At 42.3% G+C, this 26,423-nt stretch overlaps 1 protein-coding gene across 2 annotated transcripts; it reads left to right on the top strand.

Moving 5' to 3' along the window:
• The first annotated feature begins 202 nt into the window (after positions 1–202).
• On the top strand, positions 203–25,534 carry ERI1 (exoribonuclease 1). 2 transcript variants are annotated; one of them, XM_044279999.1, is made up of 7 exons: positions 203–436; positions 913–1,091; positions 2,318–2,522; positions 7,756–7,839; positions 22,042–22,151; positions 24,894–25,008; positions 25,127–25,534. In XM_044279999.1, the coding sequence occupies exons 1-7, from the start codon at positions 341–343 to the stop codon at positions 25,367–25,369; spliced, it is 1,032 nt and encodes a 343-aa protein (XP_044135934.1). In that variant the 5' UTR covers positions 203–340; the 3' UTR covers positions 25,370–25,534. The 2 variants fall into 2 exon arrangements, with proteins under 2 accessions (XP_044135934.1, XP_044135928.1); XM_044279993.1 differs by having other exon boundaries at positions 25,100–25,534.
• The last annotated feature ends 889 nt before the right edge of the window (positions 25,535–26,423 follow it).

The following is a 26,423-nucleotide window of genomic DNA, read 5'->3' as shown; positions in this document are numbered from 1 at the left end:
ACCTCTTTGCATATCACATTTTTCAAACATTGTGCAACATTTGATACATTTGGCACAAATTACAGCAACACAATGACGCCACACAAAAGGTAAAACGAATAAAACACTTGACATAAAGTGATAGCTAGGACGACACTGCAGCCTCTGGCGCCCCCGTGCGGTCGGCTCATTCCTCTCAGGCCCGGGCTTGTCTGGTGTTCCGGAAGTACGTCAGAGCTCCGGCAGACGCGGGACAGACAAGTCGCCAGCAGCCTCCATGACACTGCCCTCCTCTAGACTTGTGTGGCGCAGGTGATGCCCGGAGCCTTGTATCGCGACACCACACTGCACTAGAGCCGTAATGGAGGAGCAGAAGGAGAACAGGCCGCTCCATAACGCGGGCTGCGAGGAGGCAGAGCTGGGCAGGACACTGAAGAACCTGGAGCTGTCAGGGAGGGTAAGGGCTGTGTCTGCTCCTTAGACTCCATTAAGGCTCATGGCCGCTGGTGCCTACTGGGATGGTGAGAATTTAAAGGGGAACTCTGGTAAAAGAAACCGTCCTTTCTGCTTGTTCTAGTCACTGGCAAGGCTGGTCTATATGCACACAGAGCGGACATTTATTACCTTTAGGGTTTGTACACTAGTCTTAAAGGGGTGGTCTGAACACATGCGCAGCAGCTTGAATCTGTGCGGCACTGGTGTCTGTAACCATGGAAACGAGCAGTGTAGACAGAGGGGCTCTCGCACTGAAGCCCCTGCAGCGAGAACTTGGGGCTCTGATCCTTGTGAAGGCTTCCAGGCCTGTGATGGTTGTGTCTGACAAGACTGCAATTATCGGGAGCGGAAGGTTTGTTCCCAATAACTGCCTTGCCCAAGTAAAGGGGTTACACACGATCCACTACTAGCCCTTATGAAATATGAACTGTCTTTCAGGTGAAAGAGAGAAGCCTAAGCGATGGTCAGGACGACCCGGGGATTCATTCTGCTAAATCTAGCGCCAGTGACTTCAGCGATCCAGTCTACAAAGAAATTGCCTTCACCAATGGATGTGTAAATCGAATGAGTAAAGATGAGCTGAAAGCCAAGCTTACAGAACTGAAGCTGGACACCAGGTAAAATAAACGGAAGAAAAGCGGTTATAGCTTTATTTCGCTGCACTGTGGCATCATGGACCCTGTGCTATCTGTCGGCAGTAGAGATGAGCAAGCTTCAGATGCTTCATAACTTCGGAATAATACTGTATGGAGAGATGTCTATGTACAGTATTAGAATGTATGGGCTCCGCTGCCTGGTCAGAACAGTGCCCATGCCAGCGCCCGAGGGTGAACTGCACAAGCATGGCATCTCAGCCACTCAACAGGATGACGCAGGGTTTACAGGGTGGTATGCAGTTATGCACTCAGAAAGCAGAGGTGCCTGGGCGCTTACTACCCAAACTCCGCCCCTGGGCACTTGCCAGCTCTCATTTGCATATCATTAAAACCACATTTATGAACATCAGAAGAAAAGAACAAAGGTACCATTTAAATCATGTTTATTTGTGCCACAGCGTTATGTAAGCAGCGCAGGTGGTGACATTTTGGTGACAGGATCCCTTTAACTGCTACAATTTTGAGGCCGTATTTGTGAAGATGAAGGCTGGCATGATATAGCTAGCAACTGACTGCTTGTTCTTCTGACTGCCCCCTCACCTCTGCCGAGCATGCATGTGTTATAAACTTTTGTTCTCCAGTAGAACTAAAGGATCAGGCATTTGGATTTTTCTTCTCTGACATTGGCTGTCCGAGAGAGAGTCAGGAGGACCCCCATGCATACTGGTTGGCGGCTTAGGCCTCTTTCACACCACCGTTTTTTTTTGTTTTGTTTTTTCGTTCCATTCATTGCAATGGTTCCGCAAAAAAAAAAACGGAATGTATTCCGTTTCCGCATTTCCATTTTTCCGTTCTGTTAAAAGATAGAACATGTCCTATTATTTCCCGCAAATCACGTTCCGTGGCTCCATTCAAGTCAATGTGTCCACAAAAAAAACGGAACACATACGGAAATTCATCCGTATGTCTTCCGTATCCATTCCGATTTAGCGGAACCATCTATTGAAAATGTTATGCCCAGCCCAATTTTTTCTATGTAATTACTGTATACTGTATATGCTGTACGGAAAAAGAGAAACGCAACGGAAACAAAAATGGATCTTGAAAAAACTACATCGCAAAACCTTGAAAAGCCATATGGTCGTGTGAAAGAGGCCTTAGACAAGCATTTAATATCTGTATCCTTTATAGAAGGGAATTGTAATAAAATACTTTTGCTGATTTTTATATTTTTCTCCCTCAAATAGAGGAGTGAAGGATGTCCTGAGCAAACGTCTGAAGAATTACTACAAGAAGCAGAAACTAAAGGAACCCAGCTGCAACAAAAACTACTACGACTACATTTGTGTCATTGACTTTGAGGCCACTTGTGAGGAGGGCAATGCCCCTGAATACATCCACGAGATCATAGAGTTCCCCATCGTGCTGATCAATACAAGGACAATGGAGATTGTAAGTCTGTAACTAGTTTAGTGGTCCTACGTGGCGGCACTTCTGTTGGGGTTGGAATACAGGTCCTTCTCAAAAAATTAGCATATTGTGATAAAGTTCATTGTTTTCTGTAATGTACTGATAAACATTAGACTTTCATATATTTTAGATTCATTACACACCAACTGAAGTAGTTCAAGCCTTTTATTGTTTTAATATTGATGATTTTGGCATACAGCTCATGAAAACCCAAATTTCCTATCTCAAAAAATTAGCATATTTCATCCGACCAATAAAAGAAAAGTGTTTTTAATACAAAAAAAGTCAACCTTTAAATAATTATGTTCAGTTATGCACTCAATACTTGGTCTGGAATCCTTTTGCAGAAATGACTGCTTCGATAGCGGCGTGGCATGGAGGCAATCAGCCTGTGGCACTGCTGAGGTGTTATGGAGGCCCAGGATGCTTCCATAGCGGCCTTAAGCTCATCCAGAGTGTTGGGTCTTGCGTCTCTCAACTTTCTCTTCCCAATATCCCACAGATTCTCTATGGGGTTCAGGTCAGGAGAGTTGGCAGGCCAATTGAGCACAGTAATACCATGGTCAGTAAACCATTTACCAGTGGTTTTGGCACTGTGAGCAGGTGCCAGGTCGTGCTGAAAAATGAAATCTTCATCTCCATAAAGCTTTTCAGCAGATGGAAGCATGAAGTGCTCCAAAATCTCCTGATAGCTAGCTGCATTGACCCTGCCCTTGATAAAACACAGTGGACCAAACCAGCAGCTGACATGGCACCCCAGACCATCACTGACTGTGGGTACTTGACACTGGACTTCAGGCATTTTGGCATTTCCCTCTCCCCAGTCTTCCTCCAGACTCTGGCACCTTGATTTCCGAATGACATGCAACAGTCCAGTGCTGCTTCTCTGTAGCCCAGGTCAGGCGCTTCTGCCGCTGTTTCTGGTTCAAAAGTGGCTTGACCTGGGGAATGCGGGACCTGTAGCCCATTTCCTGCACACGCCTGTACACGGTGGCTCTGGCTGTTTCTACTCCAGACTCAGTCCACTGCTTCCGCAGGTCCCCCAAGGTCTGGAATCGGTCCTTCTCCACAATCTTCCTCAGGGTCCGGTCACCTCTTCTCGTTGTGCAGCGTTTTCTGCCACACTTTTTCCTTCCCACAGACTTCCCACTGAGGTGCCTTGATACAGCACTCTGGGAACAGCCTATTCGTTCAGAAATTTCTTTCTGTGTCTTACCCTCTTGCTTGAGGGTGTCAATGATGGCCTTCTGGACAGCAGTCAGGTCGGCAGTCTTACCCATGATTGCGGTTTTGAGTAATGAACCAGGCTGGGAGTTTTTAAAAGCCTCAGGAATCTTTTGCAGGTGTTTAGAGTTAATTAGTTGATTCAGATGATTAGGTTAATAGCTCGTTTAGAGAACCTTTTCATGATATGCTAATTTTTTGAGATAGGAATTTTGGGTTTTCATGAGCTGTATGCCAAAATCATCAATATTAAAACAATAAAAGGCTTGAACTACTTCAGTTGGTGTGTAATGAATCTAAAATATATGAAAGTCTAATGTTTATCAGTACATTACAGAAAATAATGAACTTTATCACAATATGCTAATTTTTTGAGAAGGACCTGTATACATTGGAAATGTGTAAATGCATGTCCTGTTCTGTGGAGATTACTTTTCAGTGGCCATGTCATTATCACAATTAGGATGACAGTGACAGTTAACACCTATATATATATATATATATATATATATATATATATATATATATATATATATATATATATAGAGATAACATGGATTGGTGATGTTAATAGATGAATTATTTTCACAGAGCATGTGTAGAACACCCTTTCAACTCCAAAAATTTACAGTCCTCTCTTTTAAAAAATAAAAAAAAGTTGTGGGAAGGCTGGGAGTAAAACAAACTGAAAATCGTCCGGTCTCGAAGGAGTTAATTAATTTAATTGAAGTTTTTATGTTTATCTCTTTAATGAATATGAAATCGTACAACGTTGTAATATACTTGTATTTAAAGGTCTGCCTACATACCTCCCTTACACTGGTACAGTAGCCCCTTCTTAAAAAAGGTTATAGGCTGGTCACATGACCGTTTAGTCCTTTTCTGCCAATCGATGCATTACATAGGACTGATTCTTGAGCTATACCATTTTACTGTATAGGCAGGGGCTACTTCCTTGATATTAGAATGGCATGCGAGCAGAATTTTTAACCTTCAGGACACAGGGCTTACAGGTACGCCATTATGTCCTGGTACTTAAGGACACAGGGCGTACCTGTACGCCCTGTGTATTTCTGATCACCGCCACCCGGCGGGTGGTGATCGGAAGCCGATGCCTGCTCAAATCATCGGCTAAATGACCCCCATGTCAGCGATCGCCGCAAACCGCAGGTCAATTCAGACCTGCGGTTTCCGGCTTTTACCTATTGCGGGGGCGGCAGTGCCATCGGGTCCCCATGCCGCTGTAGGGGGGACCCAATGGCATGGAAGGCAGCGCGATGCCTTAGGAAGGCATCACGCTTCCTTCCGGTGATGAGCCTGTGAGATCCAGCCCCCTGGATCTCACAGGCCGGAAGCTGTATGAGTAATACACACAGTATTACTCATACAGCCAATGCATTCCAATACAGAAGTATTGGAATGCACTGTAAAGGATTAGACCGCCAAAAGTTCAAGTCCCAAAGTGGGTCAAAAAAATTAAGTGAAAAAAAAAAGTTTTCCCCCCCAAAAAAATAAAGTATCAGGTAAAAATAAACAAAAACGTCATTTTCCCCAAATAAAGTTAAAGAAAATTGGTAAAAAATATGGGGGAAAAAAAAGTCTGTATCGACCGGCTCTATAAACGTATCACATGACCTAACCCCTCAGATGAACACCGTAAAAAATAAACTGTGCTTTACGCATTTTATGTGTCAAATTTTATTCATCAATAAAAAATAAAATAAACTGTGCTAAATAAACCATTTTTTTTTGTCACCTTACATCATAAAAAGTACAACAGAAAGCGATCAAAAAGGCATTTGCCCACCAAAATGGTACCAATCTAACCGTCACCTCATCCTGCAAAAAATGAGCCCCTACCTGAGACAATCGCCCAAAAAAACAAAAAACTATGGCTCAGAATATGGAGACACTGAAACATGATATTTTTATTTTTGCTTCAAAAATGAAATCATTGTGTAAAACGTACATAAAAAAAAGTATACATATTAGGTATCGACCGGATCTATAAAAATATCACATGACCTAACCCCTCAGATGAACACTGTAAAAAAAAATATTAAAAATAAAAACTGTGTTAAATAAACCATTTTTTGTCACCTTACATCACAAAAAGTGTAATAGCAAGCGATCAAAAAGTCACACGCACCCCCAAAATAGTCCCAATAAAACCATCATCTCATCCTGCAAAAATCATACCCTACCCAAGGTAATCGCACAAAAACGTAAAAAAAAATTGGCGCTCAGACTATGGAAACACTAAAACATGATTAGTATTTTTTTGCTTCAAAAATGAAATCATTATGTAAAACTTACATAAATAAAAAAAAGTATACATATTGGGTATCGCCGCGTCCGTGACAAACTGGTCTATAAAAATACCACATGATCTAACCTGTCAGATGAATGTTGTAAATAAAAAATAAAAATGGTGCCAAAACAGCTATTTCTTGTTACCTAGCCTCACAAAAAGGGAAATATAGAGCAGCCAAAAATCATATGTACCCTAAACTAGTACCAACAATACTGCCACCCTATCCCGTAGTTTCTAAAATGGGGTCACTTTTTTGGAGTTTCTACTCTAGGGGTGCATCAGGGGGGCTTCAAATGGGACATGGTGTGAAAAAACAAACAAAAAAAAAAAAACAGTCCAGCAAAATCTGCCTTCCAAAAAACCGTATAGCATTCCTTTCCTTCTGCACTCTGCTGTGTGCCCATATAGCAGTTTACGACCACATATGGGGTGTTTCTGTAAACTACAGAATCAGGGCCATAAATATTGAGTTTTGTTTGGCTGTTAACCCTTGCTTTGTAACTGGAAAAAAAATTATTAAAATGGAAAATCTGCCAAAAAAGTGAAATTTGGAAATTGTATCTCTATTTTCCATTAATTCTTGTGGAACACCTAAAGGGTTAACAAAGTTTGTAAAATCAGTTTTGAATACCTTGAGGGGTGTAGTTTCTAGAATGGGGTCATTTTTGGGTGGTTTCTATTATGTAAGCCTCGCAAAGTGACTTCAGACCTGAACTGGTCCCTAAAAATTGGGTTTTTGAACGTTTCTCAAAAATTTCAAGATTTGCTTCTAAACTTCTAAGCCTTGTAACATCCCCAAAAAATAAAATGTCATTCCCAAAATGATCCAAACATGAAGTAGACATATGGGGAATGTAAAGTAATAACTATTTTTGAAGGTATTACTATGTATTATAGAAGTAGAGAATTTGAAACTTGGAAATTTGCTATTTAGAAAAAAAATATGTAAATTTGGTATTTTTAATAAATAAAAATTATTTTTTACTTCATTGTACCAGTGTCATGAAGTACAATATGTGACGAAAAAACTATCTCAGAACGGCTTGGATAAGTCAAAGCATTTTAAAGTTATCAGCACTTAAAGTGACACTGGTCAGATTTGCAAAAAATGGCCAAGTCCTTAAGGTGAAATATGGCTGTGTCCTTAAGGAATTAAACATTGTATTTTGGCAAATTGTACAGTTTCCAGTTTTATATACATACTTAAAAACTGGGATGCCCCTTTTTAAAGCTTCATGCGCACAAACATATCTGTTTTGTAGTCCACAAGTCGCGGTTCTGCAAAATATGAATGCGGTCTATTTGCTGTCTACATTTTGCGGACGCTATGCTTTCAAAGGGGTCTGCAGTCCACATTTTGTGGTCATATGGGGTCATTTATCAAGCTAGTTTTAAAGTAGAACTGGCTTAGTTTGCCCATAGCAACCAATCAGATTCCGCCTTTCATTTTCCAAAGAAGCTGTCAAAGATAAAGGTTGAATCTGATTGGTTACTATGGACAACTAAGCCAGTTCTACTTTACACCAGTTTCATAAATGGCCTCAATACTCTATCCTTTTATGGGAGGGCATACGGACGTGGAAAGCGCACATATGTTGCAGTAATGTGCATGGGTCCTAACTCCTACAGTACTACGGCTATTCATATATTTCCTTTTTTTTTTTTTTTTTTTTTAAGGAGGATTCTTTCCAGCGGTATGTAAAGCCAGAAATTAAGCTAAAGCTTTCTGAATTCTGCATTAATCTTACTGGAATAACCCAGGTAAGTAGTTGGTTACCTTATGGAAAATGGTTAAAGGTGTGCTGCAGTTTTTTTAGCATCTGATCGGCGGGGGTCCAACACCCGGTATTAGAAGGCAGCGGCGCTCCAGCAGCGCTGCAGCCTTCTCACTGTTTATTGCTGGAGGGCCGCTTCCTTCTCAAACAGCTGATCGACGGGGGTCTCGGGTGTCGGACCCCCGCCGATCAGATGCTGATGATCTATCCAGAGGATAGATCATCAGTTTAAACAAACTGCAGAACCCCTTTAATCCTTCTAGCTGCAAATATAAAGTATAAAGAAGACATTAATATTGATGACATTATTGTCCATATCATTTACTTCATAAGTGAATATTTGTGCCCAGAGAGCTCAATTATTTATGTTCTTGTTTTTTACGTCTGCAGCAAATTGAAGAAACACATAGAATTTGTGGATGCTTATAAGGCCATTTATTTAACCCCTTAAGCGACCATGACATACCTGTACATCATGGACTGTTCTGCATTAAAGGGAACCTGTCACCGGGATTTTGTGTATAGAGCTGAGGACATGGGCTGAGGACATGGGCTGCTAGATGGCCGCTAACACATCTGCAATCCCCATGGCTCTGTGTGCTTTTATTGTGTCAAAAAAAACAATTTGATACATATGCAAATGAACCTGAGATGAGTCCTGTATGTGAGATGAGTCAGGCACAGGACTCATCTCAGGGTAATTTGCATATGTATCAAATCGTTTTTTTTACACAATAAAAGCACACAGAGCTATGGGGACTGGGTATTGCAGATGTGTTAGCAGCCATCTAGCAACCCATGTCCTCAGCTCTATACACAAAATCCCGGTGACAGGTTCCCTTTAAGCCACCATGACGTACAGGTTTGTCATGGCAGCAACCTGTCCCCATGTCTGCATACATGGTGATGGCACTGAGATCCCAACTGTTACAGCTAACCAGCCCGGGACCAATGAGGGCGTTCCGGTGATCGCTTTGATTGGCTAGTCTATACCTACTAGCCCATCGGAAGATTAAATAGCCGGCTAAAGGTTCTGATCCCCCCCCCCCCCCCCCAGTTTGTGTCTGTGGGGGTCAGAACCTTGTAACATGTTTAAACTTGATCTTCAAGAACCAAGTGTGTATCTGCACATTTTATAATTGATAAAAAACTTGAAAAATAAAAAACACTACACGTGTTTGGTATCACCGCGTCCGTAACGACCTGATTTCTAAAAAGATCATGTTAATTTTACTGCATGGTGAACGCCCCAAAAAACTAAGATGGAATTGCAATTTTACCCACCTCGCTTCCCAAAAAATGGTATAAAAAAATTATCAAAAAAGTCATATGTACCCCAAATTAGTACCAATCCGTCACCTCATCCCACAAAAATGAGGCCCTGCATAAGTCACAACAGCATACATTGTCAATCAGCTGCTTCTAAGGCTTACCAGGATTTTGTCATGCATTAAACAAGGCATGGACTCGCGGGACAGGGATGTAATGCTACCACTTTACAAACTGTTGGTGTGGCCTCACCTGTAATATGCAGTTAAGTTCTGGGCACCAGTCCATAGGGTGCGGCTAAGCTCTGTTTACTTGAATAGAGCTTAGCCGCGCCCATGCTAGTTGATACTAGCCGTGACGTCACTGGTCCGGCAGTAAACAGTGAGCAGGCCGAGGCGCTGCTGGAGCGTCGCTGCCTTCTCAAACAGCTGATCAGGCGGGGGTCCCGGGTGTCGGACCCCCGCCGGTCAGATGCCGATGATCTATCCAGTTTAAACAAAATGTAGAACCCCTTTAAAATAATGAAATGTATTTAGTCTTTAGAAGAGACGTCTAAAAGGGGGGGGGGCTTGATTAACCTATACAAGTATATAAAATGGGCCATACCAAAAAATGCAGTGAAAAACTGTTCCATGTAAAATGCCCTCTAAAGACAAGGAGAAGAAAAAGTTCAGTCTCCAGAAGCGTCAAAGCTTCTTTACTGTAAGAACTGTGAATCTGTGGAATAGACTTCCTCAGGATGTCGTCACAGCAGGAACAGTGGACAGTTTTAAAAAGGGTTTAGATTAATTTTTAAAATTAATTATAATTAATGCTTATGAAAATGTGTAGAAATCGGAGTCTCACTTCCTTCTGGGATTTATGTCCCCACCTATCCCTTGGTTGAACTTGATGGTCTTAGGTCTTTTTTCAACCATATTAACTATGTTAAAAAAAATAATGAACATTAAAAGCATTTTTCCAAAAATGCTTTGTGTAAAACTGAAATAAAATAAAATAAAAATAGACCTATTGGTTATTCATACAACTGTAACAACCTGCTCTATAAAAATAGCACTTGATCTAATCTGTCAGGTTAAGGCTACTTTCACACTAGCGTTCAGAGCGGATCCGTTCTGAACGGATCCGCTCATATAATGCAGACGGTGGCTCCGTTCAGAACGGATCCGTCTGCATTTTATTGTCAAAAAATGTCTAAGTGTGAAATTAGCCTGAACGGATCCGTCCAGACTTTACATTGAAAGTCAATGGGGGACGGATCCGTTTGAAGATTGAGCCATATTGTGTCATCTTCAAACGGATCCGTCCCCATTGACTTACATTGTAAGTCTGGACGGATCCGCTTGCCTCCGCACGGCCAGGCGGACACCCGAACGCTGCAAGCAGGTGTCCGCCTGCTGAGCGGAGCGGAGGCTGAACGCCGCCAGACTGATGCATTCTGAGGGGATCCGCGTCCACTCAGAATGCATTAGGGCTGGACGGAAGCGTTTGGGTTCGCTTGTGAGCCCCTTCAAACGGAACTCGCAAGCGGACAGCCGACCGCTAGTGTGAAAGTAGCCTAACACTGTAAAAAACAAAATATTAAAACTGTGCCAGAACAGCCATTTTATGGCTACCTTACCTCACAAAAAGCGTAATATTGAGTGTTCAAAAATCATATATACCAAAATAATACCAATAAAACTGTCACATTATCCCGTGGTTTCCAAAAGGGGTCACTTTTTGGGAGTTTCTACTGTAGGGAGCATCAGGGGGTGATCAAATGGAACATTAAAGGGGTTGTCTCATAATAGACAATGGAGGCATGTCGCTAGGATATTCCCCCATTGTCTTATAGGGACCCGCACCTATATAGAGTACGGCGCCCCAAAAGTAAAGGAGGGCACACTACGCATGCGCAGCCGCCCTCCATTCATTTTCTATGGGGCCGGCGAAAATTATTTCTGTCGTGCCCATAGAAGTGTGGCAGCGGTGGCCAGTCATGCGCGGTGCGCTCACATTCACTTCTATGGGAAGCCGGCTTGGTGGTGGCCAGACCAGAGTCCTCCAGCCATCACCTTGCGGAGCTCCGTTCCAGATACAGGTGCGGGTCCCATTGGTGGAACCCGCACCTATTAGACAATGGGGGCATATACTAGTGATATGCCACCATTGTCTATGATGAGACAACCCCTTTAAACCAGTCCACCTGGCGCTCCTTTCCTTCTGCACCCTGCCATGTGCCCTTACAGCAGTTTACGGCCACATATGGGGTGTTTCTGTAAAATACAGAATCGGGGTAATCAATATTGAGCTTTGTTTAGCCATTAACCCTTGCTGTTTTACATGAAATAAGGGATTAAAATGGAAAATCTGCCAAAAAAGTGACATTTAGAAATTTCATCTCTATTTTCTTTAATTCTTGTGGAACACCTAAAGCAGGGATGGCCAACCTGAGGCTCTCCAGCTGTTGCAAAACCAACTCCCAGCATGCCCAGGCTGCCTACAGCTAGCAGCCTACAGCAGGGCATGGTGGGAGTTGTAGTTTTACAACAGCTGGAGAGCCACAGGTTGGCCATGCCTGACCTAAAGGGTTAACAAAGTTAAAATCTGTTTTGAATAACTTGAGGGGTGTAGTTTCTAAAATGGGGTCATTTGTGAGCCCCACAAAGTGACTTCAGAACTGAACTGCTCCTTAACCACTTCAGCCCCGCTAGGTGAAACCCCCTTCATGACCAGAGCACTTTTTACACTTCGGCACTACACTCCTTTCACCGTTTATCGCTCGGTCATGCAACTTACCACCCAAATGAATTTTACCTCCTTTTCTTCTCACTAATAGAGCTTTCATTTAGTGGTATTTTATTGCTGCTGACATTTTTACTTTTTTTGTTATTAATCAAAATGTAACGATTTTTTTGCAAAAAAATGACATTTTTCACTTTCAGCTGTGAAATTTTGCAAAAAAAACGACATCCATATATAAATTTTTCGCTAAATTTATAGTTCTACATGTCTTTGATAAAAAAAAAATGTTTGGGCAAAAAAAAAATGGTTTGGGTAAAAGTTATAGCATTTACAAACTATGGTACAAAAATGTGAATTTCCGCTTTTTGAAACGGCTCTGATTTTCTGAGCACCTGTCATGTTTCCTGAGGTTCTACAATGCCCAGACAGTAGAAAACCCCCACAAATGACCCCATTTCGGAAAGTAGACACCCTAAAGTATTCGCTGATGGGCATAGTGAGTTCATAGAATTTTTTTTTTTTTGTCACAAGTTAGCGGAAAATGATGATGTTGTTGTGTTTTTTTTTTTTTTTTTCTTACAAAGTCTCATATTCCACTAACTTGCGACAAAAAATAAAAAATTCTAGGAACTCACCATGCCCCTCACAGAATACCTTGGGGTGTCTTCTTTCCAAAATGGGGTCACTTGTGGGGTAGTTATACTGCCCTGGCAATTTAGGGGCCCATATGTGTGAGAAGTACTTTGCAATCAAAATGTGTAAAAAAATGGCCTGCAAAATCCGAAAGGTGCACTTTGGAATATGTGCCCCTTTGCCCACCTTGGCATCAAAAAAGTGTCGCACATCTGGTATCGCCGTACTCGGGAGACGTTGGGGAATGTGTTTTGGGGTGCCATTTTACATATACCCATGCTGGGTGAGAGAAATATGTTGGCAAAAGACAACTTTTCCCATTTTTTTATACAAAGTTGGCATTTGACCGAGATATTTATCTCACCCAGTATGGGTATATGTAAAATGACACCCCAAAACACATTCCCCAACTTCTTCTGAGTACGGCGATACCAGATGTGTCACACTTTTTTGCAGCCTAGATGCGCAAAGGTGCCCAAATTCCTTTTAGGAGGGCATTTTTAGACATTTGGATCCCAGACTTCTTCTCACGCTTTAGGGCCCCTAAAAAGCCAGGGCAGTATAAATACCCCACATGTGACCCCACTTTGGAAAGAAGACACCCCAAGGTATCCAATGAGGGGCCTGGCAAGTTCATAGAATTTTTATTTTTTTTCGCATAAGTTAGCGGAAATTGATTTTTTTTTTTGTTTTTTCTCACAAAGTCTCACTTTCCGCTAACTTAGGACAAAAATTTCAATCTTTCATGGACTCAATATGCCCCTCAGCAAATACCTTGGGGTGTCTTCTTTCCAAAATGGGGTCAGTTGTGGGGTGTTTGTACTGCCCTGGCATTTGAGGGTCACCACAATCATTACATGTATGGCCAGCATTAGGAGTTTCTGCTATTCTCCTTATATTGAGCATACAGGTAATGAGATTTTTTTTTCCGTTCAGCCTCTGGGCTGAAAGAAAAAAATGAACGGCACAGATTTCTTCATTCGCATCGATCAATGTGGATGAAAAAATCTCGGCCAAAAAAAAAAATGGAGGGGAAAGGCGTCTGCCAGGACATAGGAGCTCCGCCCTACATCCATACCCACTTAGCTCATATGCCCTGGCAAACCAGATTTCTCCATTCGCATCAATCGATGTGGATGAATAAATCATTGCCGGGATTTTTTTATATATATATATATATATATATATATATATATATATATATATATATATATATATATATATATATATATATATATATATATATATATATATACATACATACATACATACATACATACATACATACATACATACATACATACATACATACATACATACATACATACATACATACATACATCTTGCCAAAGCATAGGAACGCCGCCTCCTCCTCAGCTCGTATGCCTCGGCAAACGTATCTGTCACTGCAGAGGAGAAAATCCCGTCTTGCAGCGCCGCATACACCGACTTGCGTGTAATCTGACAGCAGCGCAATGCTTCTGTCAGAATGCACATCGGTGCTGCAGCTAGTAGATCGGTTGGTCCACCTGGAAGGTAAAAAGACAAAAAAAAAAAAAAAAAAAACCAGGCCACAACGCAATAATTTTATTAACTTTGGAACAGAACATGTAACTTTAACTTTTGGAAACTAAACATTAACCTGTTTGCTTACCTGTTTTTTTTTTTTTGTGTTTTTTTTTTTTGTTTTTTTACCTTTATAGAACAAACCTCTCCTTCCCCATGGGTCAATGTGCAAAGCGCAAATCGCCCAAAGATGTGGCGAAGTGCGTTATGCACTTTGTCCCATGTGAAAGGAGACGTTTGCAGCAGCTGTGAGTGAATGGGCCCTAATAGCCCTGTGTGCCTATCCTGGTGAGATGATCCCTATGCTAATAGTGTACCTGTGAGTGGTACTTCCGGAAACACTCTCCAAAGCATAGGGCAGGGTGGTCCGGACAGTCAGGACAGAAATAGCGGGTGTCACGCCTTATTCCACTCCTGCTACAGACACGACATTTTTTTCGGGGTGGCGGTCGGTTTGAGGTACCAGCAACGACACTGGGGAAGTGTCGCTCGTGTAGACGGCTAACTACACTGGTGGATGGGGCCACGGAACCTCCTGGATACAGGAGGTTCGCGATGATCTCTTCCTGAAATTTGAGGAAGGATCCAGTTCTCCCAGCCTTACTGTAGAGAACAAAACTATTGTACAGAGCCAATTGAATTAAATATACAGACACCTTCTTATACCAGCGTCTGGTGCGTCGGGAAACTAAATACGGAGCCAACATCTGGTCATTGAAGTCGACCCCTCCCATGTGGAGGTTATAGTCGTGGACTGAGAGGGGCTTTTCAATGACACGGGTTGCTCGCTCAATTTGGATTGTCGTGTCTGCGTGAATGGAGGAGAGCATGTAAACGTCACGCTTGTCTCTCCATTTCACCGCGAGCAGTTCTTCGTTACACAGTGCGGCCCTCTGCCCCCTTGCAAGACGGGTGGTAACGAGCCGTTGGGGGAAGCCCGCGCGACTAGTTCGCGCGGTACCACAGGCGCCAATCCGTTCTAGAAACAAATGCCTAAAGAGGGCCACACTTGTGTAAAAATTGTCCACATAAAGATGGTACCCCTTGCCGAATAAGGGTGACACCAAGTCCCAAACTGTCTTCCCACTGCTCCCCAGGTAGTCAGGGCAACCGACCGGCTCCAGGGTCTGATCTTTTCCCTCATAGACCCGAAATTTGTGGGTATAGCCTGTGGCCCTTTCACAGAGCTTATACAATTTGACCCCATACCGGGCGCGCTTGCTTGGGATGTATTGTTTGAAGCCAAGGCGCCCGGTAAAATGTATTAGGGACTCGTCTATGCAGATGTTTTGCTCTGGGGTATAAATATCTGCAAATTTCAGGTTGAAATGGTCTATGAGGGGCCGAATTTTGTGGAGCCGGTCAAAAGCAGGGTGGCCTCTGGGACGGGAGGTGCTGTTATCACTAAAGTGCAGGAAACGCAGGATGGTCTCAAATCGTGTCCTGGACATAGCAGCAGAGAACATGGGCATGTGATGAATTGGGTTCGTGGACCAATATGACCGCAATTCATGCTTTTTTGTCAGGCCCATGTTGAGGAGGAGGCCCAGAAAAGTTTTAATTTCGGAAACTTGGACTGGTTTCCACCGGAAAGACTGGGCATAAGAGCTTCTCGGGTTAGCGGTTATAAATTGTGTGGCATATCTGTTTGTTTCGGCCACAACTAAGTCTAAAAGCTCCGCAGTCAAGAACAGCTCAAAAAATCCCAGGGCCGAACCGATCTGAGCTGTCTCAACCCGAACTCCAGACTGGGCAGTGAAAGGGAAAACTACGGGTGCGGCGGAAGTTGGGGACTGCCAATCAGGGTTTGCCAGCACCTCTGGGATTCTAGGGGCTCTACGGGCACGTCTTTGCGGTGGCTGCGACGGGGTCACTACTGCACGTGCCACCGTACCAGCTTCAACTGCCCTTCTGGTGCTCGCTACTTCACCAGGTTGTACGGCAGTGCTGGTACTAGGTCCAGGAAGGGCTGGGCTGCTGGTGTATGCCTCACCACGTAATCCGACAGCACCAGCCCCACTCTGCTGCTCTTGAAGCGGATCCTGCGCAACCTGCGGTCTAGCGACACGGGGCCGGGTACGCCTGCTGCTATCAGGGACCTCAGCCTCCTCGTCCGAACTTTGGGTCAGAGAGCCACTGCTTTCTACAGGTTCGTATTCTGACCCGCTGGATTCATCAGATGAGGGTTCCCACTCCTCATCCGACTGGGTCAGAAGCCTGTAGGCCTCTTCAGAAGAATACCCCCTGTTAGACATGTGGGCAACTAAATTTCGGGGTATTCCCTGAGACTACCCAAGAAAAAAAAAGCAAGCCTGTCTTACAAAGGGGAGCCTAGCGAAGTACCGGAGGCCGCTGCGGTTGATAAAAAATATCAAAACTGATTTTTTTTATCGCCGCAGTGCGTGTAAAGTGAATGTGCAGTGATCAAAAAAAAATTTTTTTTTTGTCACTGCGGTGGGGCGGGCGTGGGCGAACGCACGTGTGGGCGACCGATCAGGCCTGATCGGGCAAACACTGCGTTTTGGGTGGAGGGCGAACTAAAGTGACACTAATACAATTATAGATCTGACCGTGATCAGTTTTGATCACTTTCAGATACTATAAAAGTACAAATGCTGATTAGCGATACGCTAATCAGCGAATAACGGACTGCGGTGCGGTGGGCTGGGCGCTAACTGATCGCTAACTACCTAACCAAGGGACCTAAACTATACCTAAAACCTAACGGTCAATACCAGTGAAAAAAAAAAGTGACAGTTTGCACTGATCACTTTTTTTCCTTTTCACTAGTGATTGACAGGGGCAAGAAGGGGTGATCAAAGGGTTAATTGGGTGCTGGGAGGTGATCTGGGGGCTAAGTGTAGTGTAGTGGGTACTCACAGTAATGATGTGCTCCTCTGCTCCTCTCCTGGAACCAACCGACCAAAAGAAGGAGCAGAGGAGCACAGCAGCCATATAACCCCATCATATTTACTAATATGATGGGTTATCTGGCTGCTGATTCGTTTTTTTGAAAATCATCAACCTGCCAGCCAATGATCGTGGCCGGCAGGTTGATGACGAAGTTCTTCTTTGAATTTTGCCGGCCCGCGATGCGCATGCGCGGGCCGGCATACCCGGAAATCTCGCGTCTCGCGAGAGGACGCACCGGCGCGTCCAGCCAGAACAGCACGACCGCCGCGAAGACGCAATCCTGCGTACGGCGGTCGTGAGGAGGTTAAAGTGGTTTTTGGAAATTTTCTTAAAAATTTTAAGAATTGCTTCTAAAATTCGAACGTCTTATAAAAATAAAATGAATATGCACAAAGAAAAGTCCAGCTCACCCAATTATTCCACCACCTGCGTGCACGGAAAAGGCCGGCAAGCCCGTATATTCTTGATATGAAAGCACAATGAAATTCCAGCACTCACGATTTTGGTAGCTAAAATCTTCGTCTTTTATTCAGGCAGTAGACATATAAACAGGACATCCACCCACAAGTGCAGCAACCTTGACGCGTTTCGAACAGTAGTTCTTAGTCGTAACAATGAGCAGTGTCTCCTCTGGCACCTTTATACCAGTCTGTACCAAAATGTAATTGCTTTTCCCCTCCACCTGAGGGGTGGGGGAGTGTAGGAGGCAGGGAACATTTTAACCTCTTGTTTTCCAGGTGAGGCACTGCTCATATGTTTCACAATAGAAAATTCATGCATCTATACAAAGTCACTGATTATTACAAAAATTTGTGTTGAAAAATAACCATTGAATAAAAACAGTGAACATATTAAAATTGTCAAAGAATGTCAATTGTCAGGATAGCATCAGAACACCATATTGGTTATATATAGCCAACTTATTTGTATGGATCCACATATATTAGTGCTGTGTTGCTAATTCTGGCATGGATCCCTTTTCTCTATTACTGCTCTTGATTGAATTGAAAAAATGCATGCATACATAGCTATGATGAAAGGAAATGTGAAAAAACAGGAAAGTCATGAGTTAGTAGAAATACATAAGTTCATTTTTCTTATTGAGGCCATTTGGATGTCTGGTATTCAACTTAAAAATCCAAAAAGCCTCTCTGAGTCTCACTAAACGTTTAAAATCTCCTCCTCTGTTAGGTAATTTCACCTGTTCAATTGCAAAGGCTTTGAAATTGCGCACCTGGCTTTCGTGTTTACTAATAAAATGTTTAGCCGCATTGGATGTGTTCACACTATGCGGATTTTTTATGTAGTTGAGGTGCTCCAGAATTCGGACCTTAAATTTTCTAGTGGTACATCCCACATATAACATGTCACAGGCTATACATTTTATGATATATACCACCCCCATAGAATTACAATTAATATAAGATTTGATTGGATATATGTGTGAATTATTCGCATCGTGAAAAGTTTTGGTATTTACTGCGTATGTACAAGTGCGGCAGCGCAAACTTCCGCATTTAGTGAAACCCTTGTATATAAGCCAGGGATCCCGTTTAAATTTGTTTCGATGTATGTACATGGAGGGTGATAAATCATTCCCTATAGTTCTTGGCCGTCTTGACACCATTCTACAACCTTGTTTTAGCGCACAGTGCAATATTTCGTCATCATGAAGAATAGGTAAATATTTTTTAATAATTTGTTGAATTTTTTCAAATTGTTTACTGTACGTCAAAACAAGTGTAGGTAAATTATCTTTTTCGTTTTTATTTACATTTATATCTGAACTCTCACTTTTTGATATCTGTTTAGAGATATTTTTATTTTTAGGAGTTGAAAAGAGTAAAGCTTCTCTATTTTTCTTTTTAGTTATAGCTAGGCCTCTGGATATCATCCAGTTTGGATATGCTCTTTGTTTTAATCTATTTATAATAGTTTGAGCCTCTATTTCAAAAGCCGCTGCGGTACTGCAGTTTCTGTAGGCACGTGTGAATTCTCCCACAGGAATTGATTTTATTGTGTGTAGGGGGTGATGGCTATTTGCCCGTAGTAATGTATTTCCTGTTATTTCCTTGCGGTAGGTTTTAGTTTGTATGATCTGGTTCAGTTTTCCTGTAAGTGTTAGATCAAGAAAATTGATACTTTGCGGATGTTCCGTATATGTAAATTTTAAATTATATGTGTTATTTTCCAGATATTGCATGAAGTGTTGTATGGCAGGTACATCACCACTCCAGATAAGGAGCATATCATCGATGTACCTGCCATACCACACCACATGGTCCGCAAATGGATTTTTAATATTATATACATATGCCTCCTCCCAATAGGACATTGTTAGATTGGCCAGGGAGGGTGAGTACTTCGCACCCATTGATACACCAGATATCTGTACATAGTATATAGAGTTGAATGAAAAATAATTGTGAGACATCAGAAATTGAGTAACCTCCAGAGTATAATCTATAAAATCCTCAGAAAAATTGCTGTATTTGTGCAAATGGAATTCAAGTGCTAGCATCGCCACATGATGTGGTATTGATGGATAAAGCGATACCACATCAATGGACAACCATCTGTAGTTTTCAGCCCAGGTCATGTCATAAAAAGATTGCAGAATTGATGTGGTATCTTTAATATACCCTGGGATTCTTTTGACAAGGGGCTGTAAACTACAGTCTAGCCATTCACCCAGCCTCTCTGTTAGGGATCCAATCCCGCTGACACGGGACACGTGCCTACAGAAACTGCAGTACCGCAGCGGCTTTTGAAATAGAGGCTCAAACTATTATAAATAGATTAAAACAAAGAGCATATCCAAACTGGATGATATCCAGAGGCCTAGCTATAACTAAAAAGAAAAATAGAGAAGCTTTACTCTTTTCAACTCCTAAAAATAAAAATATCTCTAAACAGATATCAAAAAGTGAGAGTTCAGATATAAATGTAAATAAAAACGAAAAAGATAATTTACCTACACTTGTTTTGACGTACAGTAAACAATTTGAAAAAATTCAACAAATTATTAAAAAATATTTACCTATTCTTCATGATGACGAAATATTGCACTGTGCGCTAAAACAAGGTTGTAGAATTGTGTCAAGACGGCCAAGAACTATAGGGAATGATTTATCACCCTCCATGTACATACATCGAAACAAATTTAAACGGGATCCCTGGCTTATATACAAGGGTTTCACTAAATGCGGAAGTTTGCGCTGCCGCACTTGTACATACGCAGTAAATACCAAAACTTTTCACGATGCGAATAATTCACACATATATCCAATCAAATCTTATATTAATTGTAATTCTATGGGGGTGGTATATATCATAAAATGTATAGCCTGTGACATGTTATATGTGGGATGTACCACTAGAAAATTTAAGGTCCGAATTCTGGAGCACCTCAACTACATAAAAAATCCGCATAGTGTGAACACATCCAATGCGGCTAAACATTTTATTAGTAAACACGAAAGCCAGGTGCGCAATTTCAAAGCCTTTGCAATTGAACAGGTGAAATTACCTAACAGAGGAGGAGATTTTAAACGTTTAGTGAGACTCAGAGAGGCTTTTTGGATTTTTAAGTTGAATACCAGACATCCAAATGGCCTCAATAAGAAAAATGAACTTATGTATTTCTACTAACTCATGACTTTCCTGTTTTTTCACATTTCCTTTCATCATAGCTATGTATGCATGCATTTTTTCAATTCAATCAAGAGCAGTAATAGAGAAAAGGGATCCATGCCAGAATTAGCAACACAGCACTAATATATGTGGATCCATACAAATAAGTTGGCTATATATAACCAATATGGTGTTCTGATGCTATCCTGACAATTGACATTCTTTGACAATTTTAATATGTTCACTGTTTTTATTCAATGGTTATTTTTCAACACAAATTTTTGTAATAATCAGTGACTTTGTATAGATGCATGAATTTTCTATTGTGAAACATATGAGCAGTGCCTCACCTGGAAAACAAGAGGTTAAAATGTTCCCTGCCTCCTACACTCCCCCACCCCTCAGGTGGAGGGGAAAAGCAATTACATTTTGGTACAGACTGGTATAAAGGTGCCAGAGGAGACACTGCTCATTGTTACGACTAAGAACTACTGTTCGAAACGCGTCAAGGTTGCTGCACTTGTGGGTGGATGTCCTGTTTATATGTCTACTGCCTGAATAAAAGACGAAGATTTTAGCTACCAAAATCGTGAGTGCTGGAATTTCATTGTGCTTTCATATCAAAAATAAAATGACAATTACAAAATGATGTCAACATAAAGTAAACTAAAAATTCTAATTTAGAAAATTGCTATGTGTGTTTGTATGTGTAAAATATATATATATTTATATTTAATATAAAGGTGATTTTATATTGACTCAGATTTACCACTGTCATGAAGTACAATCTCTGAATGGCTTGGATAAGAAAGTGTTCCAAAGTAATTGAGCAATTCTCTGTTGCCAACACCCATGTCGAGTATGCTACTTGGCGTGTGCTCGTATAGAGTGAACTAAGATTTTATTTGGATTTATAAGGTTATGTAAGTAGGGGATGTGATAAAACTGAACTTTTATTTCACAATTATAAAACGAACACCGTGTACCGCACATGCAGCATCCGTTAAAGATGGCACCCGCTAAGTGAGCTCACCCCACGATAAAGCTGCTTGACCATGGTATTTGGAAGGTTGATGGGTAAGAAGACCCCTTTTTCTATCTTTGTGTTCATTTAGTGGTGGTCATTTCCAGTGTGCTGTATTTTCATTATTGCACCAAATACAGGGTGTGTGGTGACTACATAGAAGTGCATCTTTATACAGTACATGATGTTTTATAATTGTGAATTACGGTAAACTGTGTGTGTATGTGTGATATATATATATATATATATATATATATATATATATATATATATATATATATATATATATATTATATATATATATATATATATATATAATTTTTTTTATTTTATTTTTGATGTAGGGGTTTTCTATATCCCCATACATCACTATAGGCATTCTTTGGATGTTCAGGGTTTATAAGTTTAGTTTTCTTTCTTCAGGAACTTGTTGACAAGGCTGACCCATTTCATGTGGTTCTCCAAAGTGCAGTGGACTGGATGAGACAAAAGGAACTGGGTACAAAGTTCAAGTATGCCATCCTGACCGATGGGTAAGGGCTTTTGTGTTTTGCACTCTTGTATTAAAGACTGTATTAACCATGACCTGTCAGCTCTCTGAACTTGTCTGTAAGTATAAAATAATTCTATGCCCTATAATATAACAATTCTGCGGCCGAGCAAGCGTACGCCTCTCAGTGCGCCTGCGCCGATTGAAGACGGGTACGGCGCAGGCGCAAGATTTTGAATGCAAACAGGGCCAGCACGATCCCGTTCCCTGGCCCTGTCAATCAACATGAGGCGGGGGTGTCTTTAGGATCGGAGGATGCAGCTGCTACCAGCAAGTAGCCGCCCTACTTGCTGGTAGCAAGGTAATTTGCATATTTTAAAAGCACGTTTTTCAATTCATCCATTCAGGTTTCAGAAGCCCTCTTAGGGCTCATGCACAAGAACGTATTTTGTTTTCCCGTCCGTTCCATTCTTTTGCAGCCCATACTTCAATGGGGCCAAAAAAAATACCGGAAATGGCTGTGTGCATTGTTTCAGTATTTCCGTTCCGTAAAGAAATAGAACATGTCCTATTATTGTCCACATGACGGACAAGGATAGGACTGTTCTATTAGGAGCCAGCTGTTCCTTCTGGATCCCAAATCAGAAGCGGCCGTTGGGCATGTGTGAGTTCATGTAACTGGAATACCCCTTTAAGGACTCGAGTGCACCATATTGTGCCACCATGAGCAACCTCATTCTCCCCTAAAATTAATGTTCTAAGAGGAAAATATTTCACAATACGCTATGGAGCGTATGCAATTGGAGGTATGTTGAGTATGAATTAAGGGCAGGTTAGGACTTCATACCACAGAGATCCACAGTACACCTATGTGCGTGTTCTGCTGAGTCTAATTGGCTGCCCAGCTTTTTACAAGCATTTAGCAAATCAAATAAGTTCCTCCAGCAGTCATATGCTCCCCTCAGATCAGATAAAAGGGGTTTTCCGGCAGAAACAAATGATGGGCAAGCTGCAGAGGCGTCTCTAGCTTTCAAATTTTGGGGGGGCCCACTGGGGGCCAGGACAAAAGAAGGGGGGGGGGGCAGCTATAACAACGATACATCTACACAAGTACGCTTAGAAATGCTGCGATACTTTACCCAATACCCAATACCTAAAACCGCAACAGGGAAGAAAAGTCCTGCTGTCTGTGGTTTAAAAAAATATAAAATCACTCAGATTTCAACATGTCCTAGTTGCCTGTGGATGACACTGTTATAGGGAGGGAGATCTGTGGATGACACTGCTATGGGGGGAATCTGTGGATGACACTGCTATGGGGGGAATCTGTGGATGACACTGCTATGGGGGGAATCTGTGGATGACACTGCTATGGGGGGAATCTGTGGATGACACTGCTATGGGGGGAATCTGTGGATGACACTGCTATGGGGGGAATCTGTGGATGACACTGCTATGGGGGGAATCTGTGGATGACACTGCTATGGGGGGAATCTGTGGATGACACTGCTATGGGGGGAATCTGTGGATGACACTGCTATGGGGGGAATCTGTGGATGACACTGCTATGGGGGGAATCTGTGGATGACACTGCTATGGGGGGAATCTGTGGATGACACTGCTATGGGGGGAATCTGTGGATGACACTGCTATGGGGGGAATCTGTGGATGACACTGCTATGGGGGGAATCTGTGGATGACACTTACCGTATATAGCATCTTATGCTATATGTGTCATCCACAGATCCACCCCATGACAGTGTCATCCCCATTTCCCCCTCCATAACAGTGACATCCACAGATCTCCCTCCCGCCGCTCACAGGAGTGTACATTTGACATTTCTAAACTGTAATCCATATCCTGCAGTAACTTTTAACTTTAAATCAGGATTAAGCGGCCGCTCATCTCTACTAGTACCTTAACCTTACACCACTCTGCTAACTTCGGTAACAGGGCCAGGCTACAGCCTACTGCCTGTTAGTTGTTACCGAGCGAGTGCTGATTTCTGCAGGTCAGAGCATACGGATTATAGTTTAGAAGAAATGTACACTCCTGTGAGTGGTCCAGACCAGTGGCGGATCCAGAGCCTGGTCTCGGGAGGGGCACTTCCAGATTATTTTCTGTCCGCCGCCACAGAACAAGGGTGCTTATAGAACAGACTACACATTGTAGAGGTATACTGTATGCTGTGTGGCACAGTGTAGAGGTATACTGTATGCGTATAACAAACATATTTCACATGAAAACTTACATGGCCATTGGGGACACTTTGGCCGGGGGCTTGGCGGAGCTGATGTTGTGTTTTATCCTAATGAGAAAGATTTCATAATAAGGCTTTGGAGAAGGGGCAGAGGGGTCACAGAGCAGGGAGAGGCTGGTGCTGCTACTAGGGGGTCATACCATGGGGGAGTAATAAAGCCCACCATAATGCCCCCCCAGTAGAAATAATTCTCCTTATAATGTGACAATGCAAAAAATACCCCCTTGTAATGCCCCCAGTTGAAGTATAAATTACCCCTTCTTAGTGCCCCCCGTAGATGACTCCATAGTACTCCTCTCCCCCCTTCCCCATAGTACCCACCATGTGTCCCAGTATAAGATGTTACAGTACAGAGCCCCCCATATAAAATAAGCCTACTTTGTGGCCTCAGTAGATGCCCCTATAGTGCCCACCAATAATGTGCCAGTAATAAGTGCGGCCCCCATCACGTGCCACTGGTAAGCAGCTGATGGTGCTGTGCTGACTATACATGGGCATAACTCTCTACTACTTCTGTTTTGCAGGTCATGGGATATGAGCAAGTTCTTAAACATGCAGTGTCACATCAGTTGTATAAAATACCCACGGTTTGCAAAGAAATGGATTAATATTCGCAAGTCTTATGGGAATTTCTACAAGGTTTGGAGCCATTTATGTTCGTTGAATATACATGTGATCAGAATATAATGTTTTGTATGCAAGCCGAGTCTTGACTAAATACTTCTTTCAGATTTTTTTTGTTTTGTTTTATTCAAAGGTTCCAAGAAATCAAACCAAGTTGACAATGATGCTTGAAAAATTGGGCATGTTATATGACGGTCGCCTTCACTGTGGCTTAGATGATTCCAAGAACATTGCGCGAATAGCTATCCGCATGCTGCAAGATGGCTGTGAACTTCGTGTGAATGAGAGGATGCATGCAGGCCAGCTAATGTCTGTATCCGGCTCCCTGGCTTTTGAAGGGGCTGCCTTGCCCCATAATCCACAGCGCAAAAAGTAGCATTTTATTTTCTTTATTTTTAGAGCACTTTAAAGTATATTTTAATAAAAGTATGAAGGCCTATTTATGCCCACTGTACATACGTGTGTCAGTGGTATGGAGCGTAAACCATGCCTTTGTAGATTGTTAAGTTAATTTCAGTAATAAAAGTTCCAATAGTCCTCAGGTGCCTGCATAATATATCAAATCAAACAATGCTCTAAAAAATCCTGGACAATTGTATCAACTTACTCCATAAAATGGTTATGGTCTGATGAACATGGATTAAGAAATGCAAATCATAAAATTCTATGTCTTAAAGGGGTTGTCCCATCTGGACATTTATAGCATAGTCACAGTATATGCCATAAATGTCTGCTAGATGTGGGTCCCACCTCTGGGAGCCGCTCCTATCTCGAGAACTATGTCCCATCCATCACATTGCACGGAGAATGGAAAGGAGGCTGTGCAAGCATGACGCTGTGATCCGGCCGCAGGTAAACATCTGGGTCATGGCGTCAAAAAATGGCCTAATTAGACAGACGAGTGATTAGATAAGCAGGCATTCACCTTCTTACTCCTTTTTTTTGGGGAAAAAAAATCTCACATATGGGATAGAGAGCAAGCTTTCTCAGTGTTGGGTTGGAAGATTGGTACTATACACAGAAGTCCATGTTGAATTCCCCCTGGGGGTCATGTACAGTTATACAGGGACAGATGTGCCTTCTCCTCCTTTTACCGCAGCCTGTCAGCATGTACCCCACGGGTTCCCCTCGTCCTCCACACTGGTCGAGATTACAGTCGACTGAAGGAGGGGGGGGGGGGGGAGATATTTCATCCTGGTATCTCAGGCTGCATAGAGCTGTCGGCCTGGACTTGTTTTAAAGCTCACAATCTAAGGGGTTGGGATGATGCTAGGTACACTGGGAGTAAGAGCTGTAGGTACATGTAGCACTCACTGTTGACCTGTTTCTAAAGGATTTGTCTTTGGCTTTAAAGCAAGGCTAAAACAAGCTCTGGCTGATATCACTACGTACTATGCAGCCTGAGATACAGCCAAGGACAGAGGAGATAT

This window comes from Bufo gargarizans, chromosome 1 (genome assembly GCF_014858855.1).
Source record: "Bufo gargarizans isolate SCDJY-AF-19 chromosome 1, ASM1485885v1, whole genome shotgun sequence".
NCBI classification, from domain to species: domain Eukaryota; kingdom Metazoa; phylum Chordata; class Amphibia; order Anura; family Bufonidae; genus Bufo; species Bufo gargarizans.
This window is presented reverse-complemented; position numbering and strand designations above follow the sequence as displayed.

What these genes read in the sequence shown, in the direction of transcription:
- ERI1 (XM_044279993.1), top strand. Translation starts at nt 341, where the DNA reads ATGGAGGAGCAGAAGGAGAACAGGCCGCTCCATAACGCGGGCTGCGAG. An exon ending in TATGCCATCCTGACCGATGG is followed by an intron (nt 22,152 to 24,893) that starts GTAAGGGCTTTT and finishes TCTGTTTTGCAG; the next exon opens with GTCATGGGATATGAGCAAGT. An exon ending in CTTATGGGAATTTCTACAAG is followed by an intron (nt 25,009 to 25,099) that starts GTTTGGAGCCAT and finishes TACTTCTTTCAG; the next exon opens with ATTTTTTTTGTTTTGTTTTA.